The 20,494-nt window shown below is 37.5% G+C and overlaps 1 protein-coding gene across 3 annotated transcripts in view; it reads left to right on the forward strand.

Moving 5' to 3' along the window:
• Positions 1-17,439, forward strand: part of LOC107699484 (hormone-sensitive lipase-like) — a 35,526-nt gene extending 18,087 nt beyond the window's left edge. For 2 of the 3 annotated variants that reach the window (XM_016500737.1, XM_016500739.1), the window contains 10 exons: positions 954-980; positions 1,960-2,105; positions 3,019-3,204; positions 3,855-4,007; positions 6,002-6,146; positions 7,421-7,648; positions 8,998-9,138; positions 12,600-12,841; positions 15,309-15,569; positions 15,705-17,439. In XM_016500737.1, the coding sequence (XP_016356223.1) occupies positions 954-980; positions 1,960-2,105; positions 3,019-3,204; positions 3,855-4,007; positions 6,002-6,146; positions 7,421-7,648; positions 8,998-9,138; positions 12,600-12,841; positions 15,309-15,569; positions 15,705-16,118 (1,943 nt within the window). In that variant the 3' untranslated portion in view covers positions 16,119-17,439. The remainder of the gene's footprint in view (positions 1-953; positions 981-1,959; positions 2,106-3,018; positions 3,205-3,854; positions 4,008-6,001; positions 6,147-7,420; positions 7,649-8,997; positions 9,139-12,599; positions 12,842-15,308; positions 15,570-15,704) is intronic. The other variant, XM_016500738.1, reaches the window with a different exon arrangement.
• The last annotated feature ends 3,055 nt before the right edge of the window (positions 17,440-20,494 follow it).

The following is a 20,494-nucleotide window of genomic DNA, read 5'->3' on the forward strand; positions in this document are numbered from 1 at the left end:
GCTCTATGCGTGTGTGCTCCGCTCAGTTGCTCACGGCCCATGTGAGTGCTCCACTCATATACCGTTCATGCTCATCGGAACAGCAAAGTCCACTCAAAAATCAAGCTGACAGGAAACATCGATGTAGTATAGTATTGTTTGTCTGCAATAGCCCTACTGTGTTGTAACAAGGTGTGGTAAATGGGCAACTCTGGTAATGCAGCCCTCTCATTCATTGATCTGCTAACCGTTATGCTCACATGTCCTCTGATAATAATAACTTTCTAGAATTAAACATTATTTGGATAATTGGTAAAAAAAAAAATCTCTTAACAGCCCTACTGTGTGTTAGACCTACCTGAAAAAACTAAAAAGCAATTTATTTCATTTGTAGGCCTATCGTTATTTTTTATTTGTGCTATCATTAGTCATTTCTTTATTTGTTCTTATTTTATTATTAACTGCTTAGTCTCCTTGTCATTTTTTATTCAATTCAGAGTTTTAAATTAAGCTATCTCATGCTACTGCAACAAAATTACCCAGCTGTAAAATCAAAAATACACTGAGTGAGCAAAACTTTGTTTAATTGCCATTATAACTAGCTATCTCACAATGTTTACATATGAATAAAAGCCTACATTAAAATCTGTCATATAAACTGGTCTTTTCATTAGAAATTAGCCTACTGATTGCCACCATTGATGGACAAATTTTTTAAATAATAATAAAAATATCTGTATGACAGTATATTCTGCAGTTCTTCCCTGCTGTACTGAATATCTATAATTTTTCAAAGTGTCATATCGAAGTTAGAAATTCAAATATTGTGACAAAATTAATTTTGTAGGCCGCCACAAATTTGTTAAAATTTCCAAAGGGTGCCACGACTAAAGAAAGGTTGGGAAACACTGGTATGGACTCTGACCTGCAGAGGCATTCTAATATTGTCTTTTGTGCTCAATGCTGCACCCTAGTGGAGGCAGGAGATATTGCTCCATATGGTGAGTAGCTTTCAAAGAGAGCAGTATGGATGAGAGAAATTTGTGTCTTTCCCAAAACTGTCATCCATTCTGCTGGTAGATTATCCTGTTCCCTCTAGAGAGATGGTCAGTCCCTGTTCCTGCTTGGGGTGGGAATATTTTTTTATTATTAATGAGTTTACGAACTCTGAATATTAAATTTTTTAATTATGAATTATATAATTAAGTACTTTACGAATTAATAAATTAAACAATTGTATGTGAAGGATTATTAACTAATTATTATTAATAGCTATAGCTTCAAGCAAATATATAGTAATAAAAGGGAACAAAGAAACACATTACAAGCAATAAACAAAAAGTGCCTGCAGTATCTGAGAGTGCTTTTAGTATCTGAATGTTTTCCAGACAAGCGCAGTGATGGATTTTTCTCTTTTTTCTCATTATTGCTGATTGATTATTACTGATGACAGACAGCAGGTTTAATAGGCTGCATTCACACTAATGCACAGATCTGTTTTAGCATATCAGATGTTTTGTCCTGTCCTTAAATAAGAAGAGAAAACACTGAAATACTGGCTCTCTCTAGTGCACACAAGTGCCTTTGCACATATGTAGGAAAAAAATAAATGAGGATCTATTCTGAAGTTTTTAGAAACCATTCAGAATTGCGATGCATCAGATAATTTTTTTCCTCCCACCCCTAGTTCATATGCTGAATTTTAGCATGAGAACAGAAAAAGCAAGAGTGGTTACAGATCAGTTTTTTTTTGGTCTAGTGATGTTTGTAAATTATTATACTAATTGCTCATGCATGTTTGTTAAGGTAAGATGATGCGATTTTCAACTGGATATCTGTGTGTTTCTGTTGATTTGGAACCCACTTTCATGTCTTTCCCCTCTGTTTTACTGTCTAAGTATGATGCCCTGGTGTGATATGCCAGTTACTGTATGTAGACAGCCGTTCATATGTTTGTCTATTTGTCTGTATTTCTCTCAGGTGTAGCAGCCAGTTCTTTCCTGACCTCTGGGAAGTATGCCATTGACCCTGAACTGAGAGGTCAGGAGTATGAACGCATCACTCAGAACCTGGATGTTCATTTTTGGAAGACATTCTGGAATGTAACGGAGACTGAAGTTCTATCAGTTAGTATTAACCATCCTGCCAGTTTTCATTAGGGCAGCACAATTATTTGAAAGAAAATTATATAACCTTCAGTTTTAATAATAATGCAAGTCACATCTCAAAATGATTTTCTTTCGAATAAAAAAAACAAAAACAAATCTGCATGAAAGTGAAGAAATTATGCCAAAAGCAGATTATCACTGTAATAATGAAATTGTAACCTTCACAGTGATGATGATGATAATTTATTACTATTATTTTTTGTATTATATTATATTATATTATATTATTTGTCTTAACTAGGATTAAAAAAAGCTATGAATGAAAAGTGAGCTGAGGCTTAGATACTAAATGAACACTGGATACCAACCAAATGTGAAATACAATGAAAAATGAAGTAAGGCTGGTAGTAAAAAAAAAAGGCCACTGTGGTGGACAAAATAAGTTTATTTCCACCTTGGCTAAATCCATTTCACAATTAAAGTGGACCAAAAAATTCAACTTTTAAATTTAGGCCCAATGTGGGTTTGAATAGAACTGGCTTAATTTTTACTCTGTTCACGTTTGGCTCAACTCGGAGTTTGAACACATTTAAAGAGTTCTGACAGCAGAGTACTCATTGCAGTTCAAATTGCCATGAATATATTTGTCAGAATAATCCCCAAATTAATTTTTTTTCCCTACTTGCAGTACTCTCATAGATCAGGCATCAGAATTGTTAAAAGCAGTTCCCTTGAATAGTAAAACTCTATTGACGTACTCCTTGCACCAGTGTTTTTTTAATATACTTGACTATCTTTTGCTACAGCCGATCGGATTGCACACTGAGCACTTATAACCTGTGTAAATTCTCATATTGCAAAGTTCAATTCACATAGTAATGAAACGGAAATTAATCTGTGCTCTATTTCATCTCTCTCTATCTCTCTCAAGAGTCTGGTGTCTATGACGGCCACACAGGTGAAGGTGAATCGAGCTCTTTCTGTTCCCTCCATGCCCTTTGACCTGCCGTTGGTGGCAGATCCCACCCACACGGTGACTGTGTGTCCTCCTGCAGCTCATATTGGCCCGGGGCCTGTGCAGATGAGATTGATCTCATATGAGCTGAGAGAAGGACAGGTACAGCAGTTCACACTGATGTCATGGACAGTCTTAATTAGTCTTGAATCATAATCATCTCTCGCTTACGTCTTCCCTCTCCTCCTCACAGAAGCTCAAGCATGAACTTTTCATTTTTATAATCTGAATTCTCTGTTCTTCAAAGAGAGTCAATTTTCCACTCTACATGCTCTTATCTTGTCAATAAATAAAAAAATAAATATGCACAGATAGCGAGGAATGAATAAAAGCACTGCCAGTCTTAATGAGGTGTGCTTAGCTAAATAAAGTGGTTGAGCTTGACTCTTTCTCCTTTTATCCTTTACTTAAAGCCCTTTAATTCCTGATATACCTCTCGGTGTCATGGGAGGACTTGAATTGGTTGCAGTATAGATGACTTGGATGTAATGATGTTTTAAAAAGCCTGCTTGACTTTACACCCTTTGAACTCCTATTGATCCAGCTGCAGCACAAACGTGTTTAAGAACCGCATGTCTGTAGCGTTTAATTACTCGTCTCTTGCCTAAATGAGAGTTTTTGCCTCTGTGTGGGGCACGGAGATTCAAAATAAGTATTGTTCAGGAAATTGTGTTGTGATGAAATAATCTTTCAAAATTTGTAATATGTAGCTCTTCATTCTTCTGGTGCTTGTACTCCATTTGTGTCTTCAGGACAGTGAGAAATTACTAGCACTGTGTCGCTCAGAAGGGGGCCCGATATATCTTTCTTTGGGCCTGAAGACGAAGTGCAGTCCTCCTTCCCCATGGCTGGTGTTGCACTTCCATGGAGGAGGCTTTGTGGCACAGACTTCCAAATCACATGAGGTATCTTTTTTTCTCTTTCTCCTTATACTTCCTATATGCCCCTCTTTTTCATCCTACCATGAATCGTGCAGACCTGTTACTTTTAAGTCATCAGGCATATGATTTCCTCCTTATGGGAAAAAAATAGACTTGTAGACCGATGGGAGGGGAAAATTCATTTAAATACTCTCCTCCCATAAATTTACCGATTGAAAGGGAAACTCCTACAAATGCATATTCAATAAGGTGAGTCACAAAAATAACTGTCCACGCCTTTTCAGCGCTAATTTCCCACTGTGTGTTTTTAGTAAATCCTGACAGTAGTTCTTTAATGCCAAATGAGGGTTTGCGCTGGTGCAAGCTGATAGTTGTTTACTAATTACTAATAATAAAATCAGCATCAGTGACTGATAGGAAATTAGACGTAATGTATGAAGAAAAATCAAGATGAAATCACTTAGCAGGATATTTTTATTGTGCATAATTTCAAGCTGTAATTTTGTCAAATGATGCAAAAAATGTGAAAGTATTATGTGATTTTGTGTATTTAGAATACATAAAATGTTAGCTATGATTATGAAATTTGTCATTGCAAAATAAAGGAGTCGGCTATTCTAAAAAAAAAATTCAAATGTCATTTCCATTAACACCATTTCCAACACAGAATGTAATTAAACATATGTCATTTGAGATGTGGTGAAAAAAAGATTCATAGATTCATATTTGTCCACTGTTTGTCATTATTAGTTGACAATTAAATTGTGTTCTAATGAGAGGTTATATTCTGAACGTACCCATAGTTGAAGAAACACCAAGATTCTGCAGTATAAAGAGCTTCTCTTAACCTTTAGATTCATCTTACCCATGTGACTTGAAATGCTCATGGCATGATTATTTTTTTTTTAAATTTTGAATACTTTGGAAATTAACTGCAGTCACCCAGGATCCCACCTCAATGTCTGAACATTCATTCAGTGGTTTTTAATAGTGCCTCTTCTGTTGAGTATTATGCAGAGCAGCTTCTTGGCAAGCGGAATAAGATACTGGTCATTTGTGTTCACTTGTGTCCAGTGCCTTGTGCAAAATATGAAACTGCTGCTCTGTTAAAGTATCGTATTATCACCACTCTCATGCAAAATTCACCGTCATGTCACATAAACACTCACCAGCGGGAGCCTGCGTTCTCGACACAATGCATTAGCTGCTTGAACGAGCACCACTCAACAATGGACACGTTGATATGAGATGTAACTGGCAGGCAGAGCAACATGTTGTGACGCATGTCAGCACACATCATGTCTTTAAACTACAAAACAAAACTGAGAGAGGGAGAACGAGAAAAAATGGTAGAGACTGAAATATCTGAGAAGAAGAAATATGTTTATTCCTTAAGTGTTTTCTCTTATGTAAACGCATGGTGAGGTGCCATCAGGCGTGTACTCAGGGTGACAGAAGCTGTTTGAAGTGAACGTTTAGAGGATAGTAATTCAGGCTCTTTTCCGCAGCTCAGTCACACTTAAATCACTGTCTTAAAGCTGGGAACTACAAGATGTCAGGATTCAGAGGAATTAGGGGTGTGAGCTAGGAAAGCAGTTCAGGATTTGAAAATGTGGATCTTTACCATCAGTCAGCAATGCTAGAACCACTTTGTTAACACCAATGAAATCAAGCCATGATATAAAGCAAAAGATGTACTACATTTGAGGAGAAACTTACCTCTCAACCACTAATAAAGTACACTATAGAAATATGCATGACATGTAGTCAGCATGATCTGGGAATTGCAACCAATTTCTCTTGTTCTATTGTTAAACAGACTAGAAATACTACAATATCTATGAATTCCAGACTCAAAAAATGGAGCAATTTTGATTCTTAATTTTTGTGTGTGTGTGTGTGTGTGTGTGTGTGTGTGTGTGTGTGTGTCTGTGTGTGTGTCTCTGTGTGTTGTGTGTCTCTGTGTGTGTCTCTGTGTGTGTCTCTGTGTGTGTCTCTGTGTGTGTCTCTCCCTCCAGCCGTATCTGAGGAGCTGGTCTCAAGACCTGAATGCCCCCGTCCTTTCGGTGGACTATTCTCTGGCCCCTGAAGCCCCATTTCCTCGGGCTTTGGAAGAATGTTTCTATGCCTACTGCTGGGCCATCAAGAACCACAACCTGCTAGGTGAGGGCAGTAGCCCTGTCGTAATACTTCCTGATCACATGATACCAGTGATTCATATTTGTTTCTTAAATTTGCGATGAAATGAAAGCAACGACATATCTTTTTTTCTCCACATTGTGATGAACATCAGTGTGTAACGGCTTATTGAAAAATAAAAAAATATTGGGCGGGCACTTCATTCTGCTGGATTTTGAGATGCAGATATTGCACTCAAAAGTGGAGGCAGATTAATGTGAACTTGCAGTGGTTTAAGCAAACTAAATTATTGGAGAAGTCTGTCAAGTTGACATGGCATATGTCAACAGAAGGAAGTCTGTCGTTTTCACTGGAAGGTCCAGTTATGACATTTTGATTAAATATTGTGTGGAATATAAGAAACATGACTTGTTCACAATCTTACGTGCATTTACAAAATAGAGTGAATTTCCATTTCATGCTGATTTGAAGCTTTTATGCTTTTATAAACTTTATGCTTTTAGGACTGAATGCTTTATGCAGTATGCAATAACCCAACATTCCCAGTTCACTTTCAGTGGGAGGTGGCAGCACTTGTCAACCCTTTTTTTGCTTTGTCATGCTGTCTTTTTTGAGGTTGACATTCACCCATCAGAGGTTAAAAAAACTGCACTCCAAAAAAAAAAAAAAAAGGTTCCCTCCAGATTGCCAGATCACATTTTGTAGAGAAATATTTTATTTTATTAATTTGATTTTGTTAGTTTTATTACCACTTTAATGGAACACTAAATACAATATTTACAGTAATCGCATCATCCATCTCCCAGACTGATGCTTAAATTATTAATTCTATTTTTTCGACATTGTGTCATTCAGCCACTTGATTAGTCCTTAAGAAAACTGATTAAGGTACAAGACAAGTGAAATTGGCTGACTTGACGGTCTGACATACTGTTGTGCTGTGCTGGTGTCGAGATCCCACAGGGAACAAAGACGCCTATTGAAACTCAGCTCAAACTCGGTCTGACTACAGCAGCGTAAACATATTCATCATTCAGTGTTCTCTCACCTCTGCTATCTATCTCAGGATCATAACGCGGATCACGCGCTGCTAATAACTCTCTTTGAGTGTGTTTGGTGTGAAAACCATGCCAGAGTGCCTCAGATCAGTGCAAAAAATGTGACCTCATTTGAAGTTGAAAATTATAGAGTATATTTATCTTCTTGATTCTCAATCATTTTTTATTTGATCTATTGCTCACTTCATTTTCTGGTCTGCTCCTTCCTAAATCTCTTCTGTTGGCCCTTCTCCTCCTCAGGTTGGACCGGTGAGCGTGTGTGTTTGGCCGGTGACAGCGCAGGAGGAAATCTGTGTGTGACCGTGTCGATGCGGGCCGCTGCTCACGGCGTGCGCATGCCGGATGGCATCGTCGCCGCATACCCCGCCACCCTGCTCACCGTGTACGCCTCGCCATCCCGCCTGCTCACCCTCATGGACCCTCTGTTGCCCCTCAGTGTGCTTTCACGCTGCCTCAGCGCTTACGCAGGTCAGTCTGGGGCCGTAATAGGATTTTATAACAAATAGTGCTGTGTTGTGACTCGGGTTATTAGCGAGCTGGAACGGTCAGGTCCGATGCATAATTTATCGCTGGTAAAAGTTTAGCATATTCGCAATTTAGGAAGTGTAGACACCTTAATGATGATGAATGATTTCAACAAGTAAAGCTAAGTGAAGCCACACACGTCAGGAAAAGATTAATAGGCTTGTATTTTGTTATAAATGATTCGATTAGTAGTGTTTTCAATCATAGTAATGGTGAAGTCAAATCGGTGGCCCACGGCTTGTATTTTCTTTCCTCTGCTGGAGAACGAATGCAATATTGTCTTTGTGTTACAGTAGTGCTGGATATTTAAAATCTATATCTCTTCTGTTCTGATTCATTCTCAGAGAACAGAGCAGCAAATTAAGTTAAAATGCTTCTATTTTGCATTTTTAATATATAACGCTTGTGCTCCTCTGAAAATCCTTTACCTAATTTGGTGTTCCTGTCAGAAATGACCTGCTTTTTAAAAATTGCTTGTAAATCTCTCATTATGCTGTATTATTACAAGTCTTAGATTTAATATTTTTGTCAGCATATTATCACAGATTTTGTATTTTGTGTGTTAACTCTGATCGATGGGCCTATGATCAATCAGTTCTAAAAATAAATACAAAACCTGTGCTAATAATAAGGAAAACAAGTTTTGGTAATAATATAGCATAACCATAATTTAAAAGCAGTTTTTTTGTAGGCTGGTGATTTTGGAACACAAGTGTAACAAAGTGGGTTAAAAATACTATTTTTATCAAATTAAATTATAAATGATAAAAATCAAATTATAAAGTGGGTTTATAAAATAAAAAATTATATTATTAGTACAAAAATTATGAATTTTTCGGTAACATTAACATTTTCTGGAAAAATAAAATCTGCTGCAGGTCAAAATAACTGGAACACAACATGAGGCAATTTAGATTAATGTAGGCATCACAACATTACAATGTATGTCATAGATTTGCTAAAAATTACATATAACACAACATGAACAATATATATATATATATATTTATAGGTCGATTTCATTAATGACCTAGAAAAAAGGAGAATTTCTTGTGATTTAACATTGTCATTTCTTTAATTTTAAAAAGGTTTTGTTCTTTTGTTTAGATTTATTTTTTTAATTTAATTTTTAACTGTTTCTACTAATTTGTTTTCTTTTTTCTTTCATTCTTTATTTTTTTATATTTTTTATTTAATTTTGTTTGTTTGATTCCCACACTTACAATTTGGATTTTTTGACCCCTACTGTATGTTATTTACTATTTCCTTTTTTCCCTCTCTGCTGTGTGTAGGCACAGATCCACAGGTGGAGAAGCAGGTGGAGAAGGTGAGCACTTTGAGCATGGTGAGGAGAGATACTGCCCTGCTGCTCCGAGACTTCAAACAGGGGGCCTCCAACTGGATCCATTCACTGCTGGATAGAGGGAGTGCAGGTACCTGTATTAGATATATTGTGTTTTCTAACTCATTGTGCTGACTGTCCTAATGACATTTATCAATATGTATTTTTTTGATTATAATCCCTCCACACACTGATGATGATGCCTTTGTAATAGTGCAGCTGGCTAATTATTTGATCTGTTTTAATTAGGTTTAAATTAACGCATACGAAGCCCTTGAGCACTCTGCTTTGCTTCATATAATTGGCTCCATGGTGATAATTGCCATTTGTTCAGAGCTATATGTGATAGCTTCTCTAACTCACTCTCCAGCTTGTGGTGCGTGACCCACAGATAGTGTTGTGGAGAGTGGTTCTTCGGAGCATGTGCAGACTGAATGCTTCTGAATGGAGGCCCCAGTTCAGTCTGCATCTGTCATCTAGCAGGCTGATGAATCATACCTGGAAGTCCTAAGGAACTAGGGAATTGTCTATGGTGCCACAACCGCATGATTCTTTCCGCTTCTCTCTACAGCAGTCACGTTTGTATTAAGTGTTTATAACTTGGTAACCCTTTGACCTCTGTGATCTTCCCCATAGTATTACATCACCAGAAGTTTAGCCCCGCCTCCCCTGCTTTGATTGGTTGCTGCCATTCTTTCTTTGCTGCAGTTGTAACTGATTGCTTACTGAATGATTTCAAAGTATTTAAAAAAACACTAAAAAATTAGGGATACAACATTAAAATCCTTGATGACACAAAAAGGAGTTAATAATAATTTTAAGATTATTAAAATTATAATACAATTCTATACTATTTTGTCAAAATAAAAAATAAAACACCAAGATCCAGTTTTACTAACAGCTTGCACCAGCGCAAACCGTCTTTTGGTGTTAAAATAGTACTGTCAGGGTTTTACTAAAGATGTGCAGTGTCAAATTAGCGCTGAAAAGGCGTGGACACAGTTATTTTTGCACCGCACCTTATTGAATATGTATTTGTAGGAGTCTCCCTTTCAGACGCAAAATTTATGGGAGGAGAGTACTATCGTTTGCCAAGCCATGTTATTTTTAATTTGCTTCAGGAAATAAAAGACGACTTGGAACCCTAGGAGTCATACAATACTAGGTCTATCAAAACTTCTTGCAATGCTTCATTTTTTGTCCTTCGGTTCTTTTCAGCATACTGTGGCTTCTTTATTTCTTTATTCTTTATTTGCAACTACGCTAATTTGTTCTGCACTTGGTATATTGTGTTGGTTGATATGTAAATGAGATGTTGCGTCTGTGTTCTTTAAAGGGTTAGTTCACCCAAGAATTAAATTCTGTCATTAATTACTCACCCTCATGTCGTTTCAAACCTGTAAGACCTTCGTTCATCTTTGGAGCACAAATTAAGATCACGCCGGATCTGTTTCCTACGTTGTTGTGATTTGATCTGAACGAAAACAGCGTATCCGTGTGACGCAGCTGACACAGAACAGCATACGTTGTTTACGTCCAGCGAAAACTCTCTAAAATGGCGCTACAGGGTGACGCGGAGGAGACGATTTGTTGAATAAAGTTTTTTTTTTTTTTTTGTTCTTTTGCGCACAAAAATTATTCTCGTAGCTTCATAAAATTATGGTTGAACCCCTGATGTCACATGGATTATGTTACAGATCTCCTTGCTACATTTCTGGACTTGGGAACATTTCAGTTGTATTGCTGTCTATGCAGGGTCAGACAGCTCTCAGATTCCATCAAAAATATCTTGATTTGTGCTCCGAAGATGAACGAAGGTCTTATGGGTTTGAAATTTTTGGGTGAACTAACCCTTTCATTTGTTAGTAAATCGCCCGCAGAAATTTCCACACCCATCGGCACTGTTTTTGGAATTGCGCTGTTGCGCTAATTTGTCCTGTTTAGTAAAACTGGTCCAAGGATCTAAAATCAACATTTTAAATGCTGTAAGTGAATTTAGGCATCACAACATTACAATGTATGTCATAGATTTGCTAAAAATTACATATAACATTCATATTTAATAATTACATTTTTTTAAAAGTTGAATTTCAAGTGAGTTTTAGATGATGCGAAGGTAATCTAAATCGTCGTGGAAGGTTAAATATGATATTGGCTGATAGCTGATACGGTACCAATTAGGGCTGTGCAAAAAATCGAATGCGATTTTCATGCTCATCTCGTCAGTAAAGCCGGTTCTGTGATTAGTAGTAAATCTCCAGCATGTGCTTTCAGATGGAGCGCATTTACTACACAGAGCCGTAGTTCACTGACAAGCTATGCAAAATCGCGTTAAAAATTGCAGGCGATTCATTGCCGATTATGAACATGATTTTGTGTAGCTAGTCAGTGAACTACGGCTCTGTGTAGTAAATGCGCTCCATCTGAAAGCACATGCTGGAGATTTACTACTAATCACAGAACCGGCTTTACTGACGAGATGAGCATGAAAATCGCATTTGATTTTTTGCACAGCCCTAGTACCAATATATTTAGCCTTTCTAACAAAACTGTCACAAATGCTCAGCTCTGATTGTCTCTGCATTTTTATTCTTTCTCAGTTCATTTTTATTGCGGTTTTGATTGCATAGTCGCACAGCTGAACTGAAAATCTGATAATAACCATCTCAAACAAAGCTCTTTGTAATGGCTTTACATACTCTGTTGTGCCAAATGCCCGACTGTTTTGAAGTCAATGGTTTAAATGGACTACTATCAACCCCAGATCTCATATCATTTGAGTTCATTAGCTCACACAGAGAGAGAAAGAGTAGGGCTGTGCAGGATGTCAATGCAGTGTGGCTAAAAGGCATCATTAGTGTGGTGTGTCACACAACACAAAGCATTCTAATTGCCTCATGATGGCCATGAATTCATTATTCACTATACTAACATTGCTGAGAATAGTTTTTCACGAGATTATGGCTATGAGCAATACAGCTGTGTTGTGACTGGTGTGTCTGTCAGTCATATGTGTTTATGCCAGTTTGTATGATCGTATAATATTTTAATAGTGTCTGTTTAATGCCACACACACACTTAACATCAGCTAGTCACATGCCTTACCTCTCCCTGGCAACTGTTTCCTCGCCAACAGCCTCCACCAATGTCTGTGTGAGGGTCTTTGTAAACCCCCACCCCTTGTGCTTAAAATTCCTACCCTCTGCCCATTTGTACTCCTTTCTTTACTTTCTCATTTTGCCTTTTTGCATATTTGCATTACGAAATATCTGTATGAGGTTTTTATGAGGAACATCTTTTCTTGCTGACTGCTTAACTTGCTTTGGGAATTCAGAATTACCTTAGTTTTTTGGTTTTGGTTTTTGCGCCTTCACATTTTGGGCCTGTTAATATGTCATGTAGACATTTATCTAAGAAAACAATAACATGAGAGCATCATCAGTCAATATATGTGATTATAAAGCATCTATATATCCAGAATGACCTTGAAATGACATCTCTTGTTAAAATAACCACCAAAAATGACCTAAATATTTACTCTTCCCCTTTTAGACTCTGTAAGAAAGAGTGTTTCAGAAGCGTCTCTGACCTCTCCTCACGCAGACCCTCCGGTGTCCGGCAAGGCGTCTGAATACTCCCTGGAGAAGGGGTCTCTGAAGAGCCAGACGTGCCAGGACTTGGGCACACACGCTAACAGCGGTGCCAGCAACGTACAGAAAAATGCCAACCACCTTAGCACCACCACAGCCAACCACAACTCCATCCTTGACGTCACACTGACACCCGAGAGCAAGGTACAGCTCATCATCTAGTGCTTTAGAAGGGTTTAATCAAATTCCTGCTTTCACCATGTCCCTAAAGCACCCACGGTGTCGAAGGTCTCTCTTTTACAGATTGCAACAGTGAGTCATATTAATCAACAGGCTGATTTGCATTCTACTAGGATGCCAATCTCTGCTGCACAGCATCCATCAGGCTGTTTTTCATGGCTTTATGAGTGTGTGAAACATATGCCAATATTTGCGCTGATTAATTTGCTATCTAGAGTGAGAATGACCTAGGCACCTAGCCTTCAACAATTTAACAGTGTTGTTTATATCATAGTCAGACATAACATTTAAATAACAGACAGCCCCATTGTTAGTGAGAATCTGGTATGTTTGCTGGAGTGCAGCACAGATGTTCGTAAAGAGTATCAAATTGCTATCGGTGGCAGAAAAACAGGAGTTTGTTATGCCATAATTAGCATCAGAGTCAGAGCTGTGGCAGAATGCAGGCTGTCTAATGCACAGAATTTACTGGCCTCTTAACACTGCCTGATTTTAATAGCTTGCAGTAAATTGTTGATCTGGTTATTTCAGTCCGGTACACTCCGTGCAAATAAATCACTTCGCTCTTTTTCTTTCTTTTTTTTGGATTCCACGCAGTTATTTCACTGTATTCCTCTCTGTCTGGCTTAGTGAAGTGAGAAAGGATAGTGCTGAGAGTTAAGTCTAGTTGCGCAACTCTGAGAAAGTGCAAAAGATTATGCTGCAATGATGTCATTTGGATTTTGCACGCCATTGTTCAAGTATGTGTTAAAATCCCACAGAGAATCCCATGATGCCATGACGTCAGATGTGTGAATAATTACAGGATTTGAAACGCTAATTTTTGCTGCCTGTTTTAAATGAGTCATCTCAGCCTTTCCTGAACCCATTCCTCCCTTCTTCCACACTCCTTACAAATATCCACTGTTCAATATCCAAAATTGTTTTAACATAAATGTATATAGAAATTATAATAAATAAATATGTGAATTAATATGATTTATATCAGACATGTATTGAATTATACAGTTAATATACGGCTAATATACAGTATGTTTTAAGAAATTTATATTTTGAATATGGCTAGAATACATTCAAAAGTATCAAAAGTAAAGGATGTTTTATAATGTTACAAAATATTCATATTTAAAATAAATTCTGTTCTTTTGAACTTTATATTCATCAAAGAATCCTGAAAAATGTATCCGTGTTTCCACAAAAAATAGCACAACTGTTTTCAACATTGATAATAAGAAATTTTTCTTAGTATTTTTTAACATAAATGTATATATAAATTATAATAAATGTATGTGAATTAATACAAAATTTATATTAGACATGTATTTATACAGTTAATATACTGCAAATATACAGTAATTTTTGTTTTAGAAATTCATATCTTTAATACAGCAAGAATGCATTCAATTATCTATATTTTCCTGAAAAGAATGTATCACTGTTTTCACAAAAAGCAGCACAACTGTTTTCAACATTTATAATAAGAAGACATTTTTCTTGAGCAGCAAATCAACATATTAGAATGAGTTCTGAAGAATGTGACACTGAAGACTAGAGTAATCGCTGCTGATAATTCAGCTTTCACACCGGGAATAAAGTACATTTTACTAGTGCTGTCAAACGATTAAGTTTTTGTTTACATAATACATGTGTGTGTACTGTGTATATTTATTATGTATATATAAATACACACACATACAATATATATTTTGAAAATATTTACATGTATTAACGTATATATTTATATTTATATCATTTATATTATATATAAATACATTTAATATATAAGCATAACATATTTTTCTTAATTATATACATGCATGTGTGTGTATTTATATATACATAATAAATATACACAGTCGTCGGTGGCATCCTTTCGTCTTCGGGAGACGATTGTGTAGCTTCCAGTTTGAAGAAATTCTGTCTATCTACACACATATATATTATGTATACAAAAACTTTTATTTTGGATGCACTACATTTTACATATAAAATGTTTATTATAATATAATTAAAATAGAAAACAGTTGTTAAAGCATATGAATGGTGGCATAAATAATAATTTTTAAAGGGGTCATATGATGCAATTTCAATTTTTCCTTTCTGCTGGCCGGGAAACGGCATCACAATATGGTAGAGGGGCGTAACATTTCCGTCACACGCTTGAGGTATTCAATCACAACGCTCTGGATAGCTGGCCAATCAGAGCTTTGTAAAAATCGACGCGTTTCAGAAAGGCGGGGCATAGAGGAGAAACAATAATGTACAGTATGTGGAAAATAATGTGTTTTTTAACCTTAAACCGCATAAACACATTTCATTACACCAAATACACAAAATTATGTTATTTTTAGCAACATCATATGACCCCTTTAAAAATCATCGGTCACTGATCCAACCTTGTCACCTCACGTTCATATCTTATTTCTCCTAGCCAGAGGATGTGAGTTTCTTCCTCTGCAAAGAAGTGGATCCCTCAGTATCAGAATCCTTTTCATTTGTGGCCATTCCGCCCCCTGGTGGTCAGGAGGACTCTGAGAATCCCCGGGAGTTTCCAGAGGGCTTTGAGCCTCTGCGTTCGGAGCAATTAGCAGAGATGAACGTGCAGAGTTCTCCCATTGTCAGAAACCCCTACATGTCCCCTCTTCTGGCTCCAGACAGCATGCTAAAAGGACTACCTCCAATACACATAGTGGTAAGAGTGTCTTTTACAACTGATCAATTTAAGAAGATGTGGTAGAATAAAGTTATTTTCAGAATTTACTTTCTCATCATAAGCTCATATTTTGTCTTGAGTCTTGTACCATCTGTCTCATCCCTCTTTTCTCAGGCCTGTCATCTGGACCCCATGCTAGATGACTCTGTGATGTTTGCCAAAAGGCTGCGAAATATCGGTCAGCCAGTGACCCTGTGTGTCGTGGATGACCTTCCTCATGGCTTCCTCAGTCTGTCCCAGCTCTCGAGGGAGACTCGGGAAGCTGCTAACGTATGCATGGAGCGAATCAGGGATGTCTTCACCATGAAAGACCCTCCCCCAGAGCTGCGCAAGCACCGCAAACTGGAACGGACCAACCAGAAGCCTTCTGCTACCAAAAGAGACCACACTCAGCTTTCGCAAGTGACTGTGCAGGAGGAGGAGGAGGAGGGGCTGTCCGTTGGGGGAGGGGCTTCTGTTTTGGATGAGGAGGGGCTTACTGGTATTTACCCTCCCACTAAAGCTGAAGCTGAAAAGATTCCAGCTTAGATTTTGGCCTGAATGACACCAAAAGAGATACATATGGGTAGAGTAAGGTCATATTATTTGAATAATGCAGTGATTATAGCGGACTAGAGTATAGAGAGAAAAATAAAGGAATTAACCTACTATTAAATGAAAACTTATGAAAGACACTATTATTTAGTTATAGAGTGGATAAAGTTCAAATTAGAACACCTCCAGCTTTATTACACAAATATGATTGTGTACACATGCACTCCCTTTACATCTGTTTACCACCTTGCCTTTTGTTGCGTTATACCAGCACAAAAACTAATATCCTGCCTTGTACAAAACATCCCAGCACATAACCGTCATTGAAAGACATTACAAATGGATGTATAAACCCAAACCTCACTCCTTATAGCACTATAACTGTTCTTACGCGTTAATGAAATCGGTCTACAAACTGATTCAATATTATACCTGTGTGCTACAATTTAAACTCCATAGAATGCATTGCTGCTTGACATCCTGGGGCTAACTGACAAGAGCATTTATTAATGGTTGATTTTTTTTCTTTATAGTAGCTGTTGAATTATTTATGACACCAAATTATAATATGGTGTTACTGTGTATGTTAATCACCCTTTATTAATCTACCTGCCTCTCGGCTCCTAGAGGACGTCCTGTGCGAGTAGCGTTTGAATAGGATTTCTGATGCTGCTTTGTCCTCATAGAGTTGGGTGTTTATGAAATGCAATTAATCGTGATCAAATTTCCCACAAGCATTCTGTGGAAGGAAAGCTCAAGTTACACAAAACCGCACTGAATTTGTGATATAGTGTTACTTGTGTTCTATGGTGTCCAGTCTTGTTATACTTAAAATAATAGTCAATTTTGTCATATATTATCTTCATAATGGCTTGGTGAATTGTGTTTGGTTTGCTGTAAAGTGCTAGTTCATCCAAAAATGAAAATTCTGTCATAATTTTTTCACCCTCACATCATTTCAAACCTGTATGACTATTTCTTTAAGAACGTTTCAGCTATTTTTGCCCAAACAATGAAAACCACTAGGGTCCAAAACAAACCAACATGGGGCTCCTTTGACTTTTATTGTATGGGCAAAAAAACTGAGAATATGTTCCACAAAACAATGAAAGTCATACAGTTTTGGAATGACTCAAAAGTGAGTAAATAATGCCAGAATTTTCAGTATTTGGATGAATTTTCCTTTTAAGTCTCAAGTGGTGTTGAAGTGGCATAATTCGACTCGTTAAGATTTGTTTGTTTATCATAATCATACTATAATCACATTTATCTGTACAGTTAAACAGTAGATTAGTTTGCATGTCAAAAAGACAAGAATATACTGTGTATATATATATATGTGCAGGCTCCGACGTCACAAGCCAACAACTCCGGTTTCGCTGTCTACAGGATAACACTGCAACCGGAGATTTTGAAAATCTTCACCCTGGCAGGCGTTTTCAAAAATGTTCGGTTTCAGTAACCTGGAGCTGCGTTTGCGTATGGACGAATGGCCAAACCGCATAGAAAAAGCACCTGGTGCTGCGTTTGCGTGTGGACGAACGGCCAAACCGCGCAGAAAAAGCTGCAGTTTTAAAAATAACCTCGTTCGTGTGGACACGAACCGCCTCTGGGTCGTTCTCTTGACATGTCAGCACAAGTTTCCATTACTTTTCCCTATCCCTTGTTCCTTCAGTCAGTTTGTTTCCCTCTGTTAACAATCGTGTCATCTGTCCCTGTGCATGCTGACCCATTTTGAGCACACTCTTCAATTCTCACCCAGCCCCTCCTAGAGGTATTTTAAGCAGACTCCCTTAACACCCAGCAACCTTGAGCCAATGAAAACTTTCAGCCTGCACATGTGTGATGCATACCGCTATGATAGCGTGTCTCCATTTGAATCAGGTCGCCTCTTTCTCTGGCACTAATTGACTCTATTGACTCCGAAAAAAATAGCCAACATTTTGCCACTCCATAAAGTTTATTAGTGCTGTATGGGAGGTTTGGGCCTTTGTGTGTACAGCTTTGCTGAGTGACAGTGGCCTGAACTCCTAAAGTGTGTTTATATAGCGCACATACCCTATTTAAAGTATTGTTGACTTTATTATGAAACAAGGAGTTATAACTCCACTTAATGTCATTTTGAGCTTTGCTCAGCTAAGTGGCACAGCGCAATATGTCTTTTGGGACGTTATATATCCCCGGCAAAGGCCTCTTCTTTATCGGTGTGTCTGTGATTGGATTAACCCAGAGCTATGTGCTGAGAGAAAACAATGCTCCATCTACTGCTGATTGCAGCATTTGAGAGTTAGTTTATAAGAGTGTCACGATATCAAAAGATTTGCTTGCTTGCTCTTTTCACCGTGTCAGAGCTGCTCCTTTCTGGTGACAGATTTGAAATACCAAATCTTGGTTACTCTGCAGTTTCTGTTGGCGTGCGTATGTTACACATGTCTGGTCATTTATGCTTCTGGGTATTTTTGTCAGATGGTTCCTGTTTCAGTCAGTTTGGTTCTGTATGTGCATGTTCAGAAACTTGTTTGTCACACTTTGTGTTCTAGTGGTGCATGGAAAAGCTTCTCAGTGCCATTGTGCTAGTAGATGTGAAGGCCATTGTGTGTAGTCCCTTCATGGAACCATGACTAAAACAACCAGAACTGGGAGAGGAACGATAAGACACTCTGACGCCCTCTGGTTATCCGTTCCAGGCGAGTTGTCTCTGTAAGACTTTTTTTATTTTTGGTTGGACAATGTAACATTGAATGCACTGCTGAGCATTTCCACCTTGTTTTTTCCATGTTTTTTTGTGTGTGACTCTCAAACTGCCTCCCTCAGAGAGAGATTACTCATTCATCTCAAGGGTGTTATATAAAACACCATGTTAATTTAGTCTTGTTTAAATGGCCATACCTGTGTTACCGAGGCGAAACTGTGCTGCATCATCTCCCCTCAGAGGCACAAGCCCACTGAGTCATGTCACTGCATTTTACATCTGTTCTCAAGACTAATAGTCAATCTGTCACTGACTTGGAGTTTTAATCAGTAGGTTGGTGTTTTGTTGTGTCAGAATGGATTTGCTGCAAGTGATTTTGAGCTCCTGTCCTCTTGAAGTCCACTGACAGTGATGTTACGCACTTTAAGTGCAGGCTGTAATGACCACTGCAGTATCATTTGCGAGGGTGCTGATGTCTATTCTCTCCTCATTTTCACTGCCGTCATTGAGTGATACAAAATCCAGAAGGACTGCACTGTATGTCCCAGGCAAACGTTTTGCGTTCAGTCAGACCTGATGTTTTCAGGACAATCTCTGCAAATAAGCACTTTAGTTAAGTGTAAACAGCAGCATGTGTGACCCTGGACCACAAAACCAGTCATAAGTAGCATGGGTAAATTTGTAGCAATAGCCAACAATACATTGTATGGGTCAAAATTATAGATTTTTCTTTTATGCCAAAAATCATTAGGATATTAAGTAAAGATCATATTCCATGAAGATATTTTTGTAAATATATCGGAACTTAATTTTTGGTTAGTAATATGCATTGCTAAGAACTTCATTTGGACAACTTTAAAGGTGATTTTCTCAATATTATGATTTTTTTGCAATATCTCGGCCAAATATTGTCCTATCCTAACAAACCATACATCAATCGAAAGCTTTCAGAGGATGTATAAATTTCCAAAGATTGCCCCCTATGAATGGTTTTGTGATCCAGGGTCACATAGGGTGGCACAGAACTTTCAGCTGGCTGAGTTGTTGTTTTTTATGATTATGAGATTATTTTTAATAGTAATTATTAATTATTGAAAATATTATTAATAATTATTATAATTCTTTATAATAATACATTATAATAGTTTTAGTATTATATTAGTAATAATAATAATTATTATTATTATTATTGATATTCTTGTTATTATTGTTGTTGTCATTATTCCTCATGTGTAAAGACACCATAAGTGCAAACTTGTGTATTTGGAATGTACTGTATGCAGGGATGACATTTATTGTATAGAGAGAGACCATAATTAGCCTATACTCTTACGTTGTTGTTGTTTTTTCCACGACAGAGTATTTTGAGACTTGTGAGGACTGTGGGAATGTTACAGTGATAACTGAGAGTATTTTTCTGCAGTATGTATTTTCCCTGTGTTGATTTATATTTGAATAAATATTTTCTCTGCATCTCTGTGTTTAGCTACCTTTTGTCGTGTGGCAGGATAAAGAACTCAAAAAAAAAAACATGACTCTAATAAACCTTATTAAATCTGTAAAGGAAGGGCTTAAATCGATAGAAATGTGCCTATTTGTGTAATGTTATGTCGCGCGCGTACGATACCAGGCGCGCTCCCGGCGAAAATTCTGGGGATGCATGCGTTTGAGGCGAAGA

Source organism: Sinocyclocheilus anshuiensis, unplaced genomic scaffold, assembly GCF_001515605.1.
Source record: "Sinocyclocheilus anshuiensis isolate Anshui unplaced genomic scaffold, SAMN03320099.WGS_v1.1 scaffold670, whole genome shotgun sequence".
Classification (NCBI taxonomy): Eukaryota; Metazoa; Chordata; class Actinopteri; order Cypriniformes; family Cyprinidae; genus Sinocyclocheilus; species Sinocyclocheilus anshuiensis.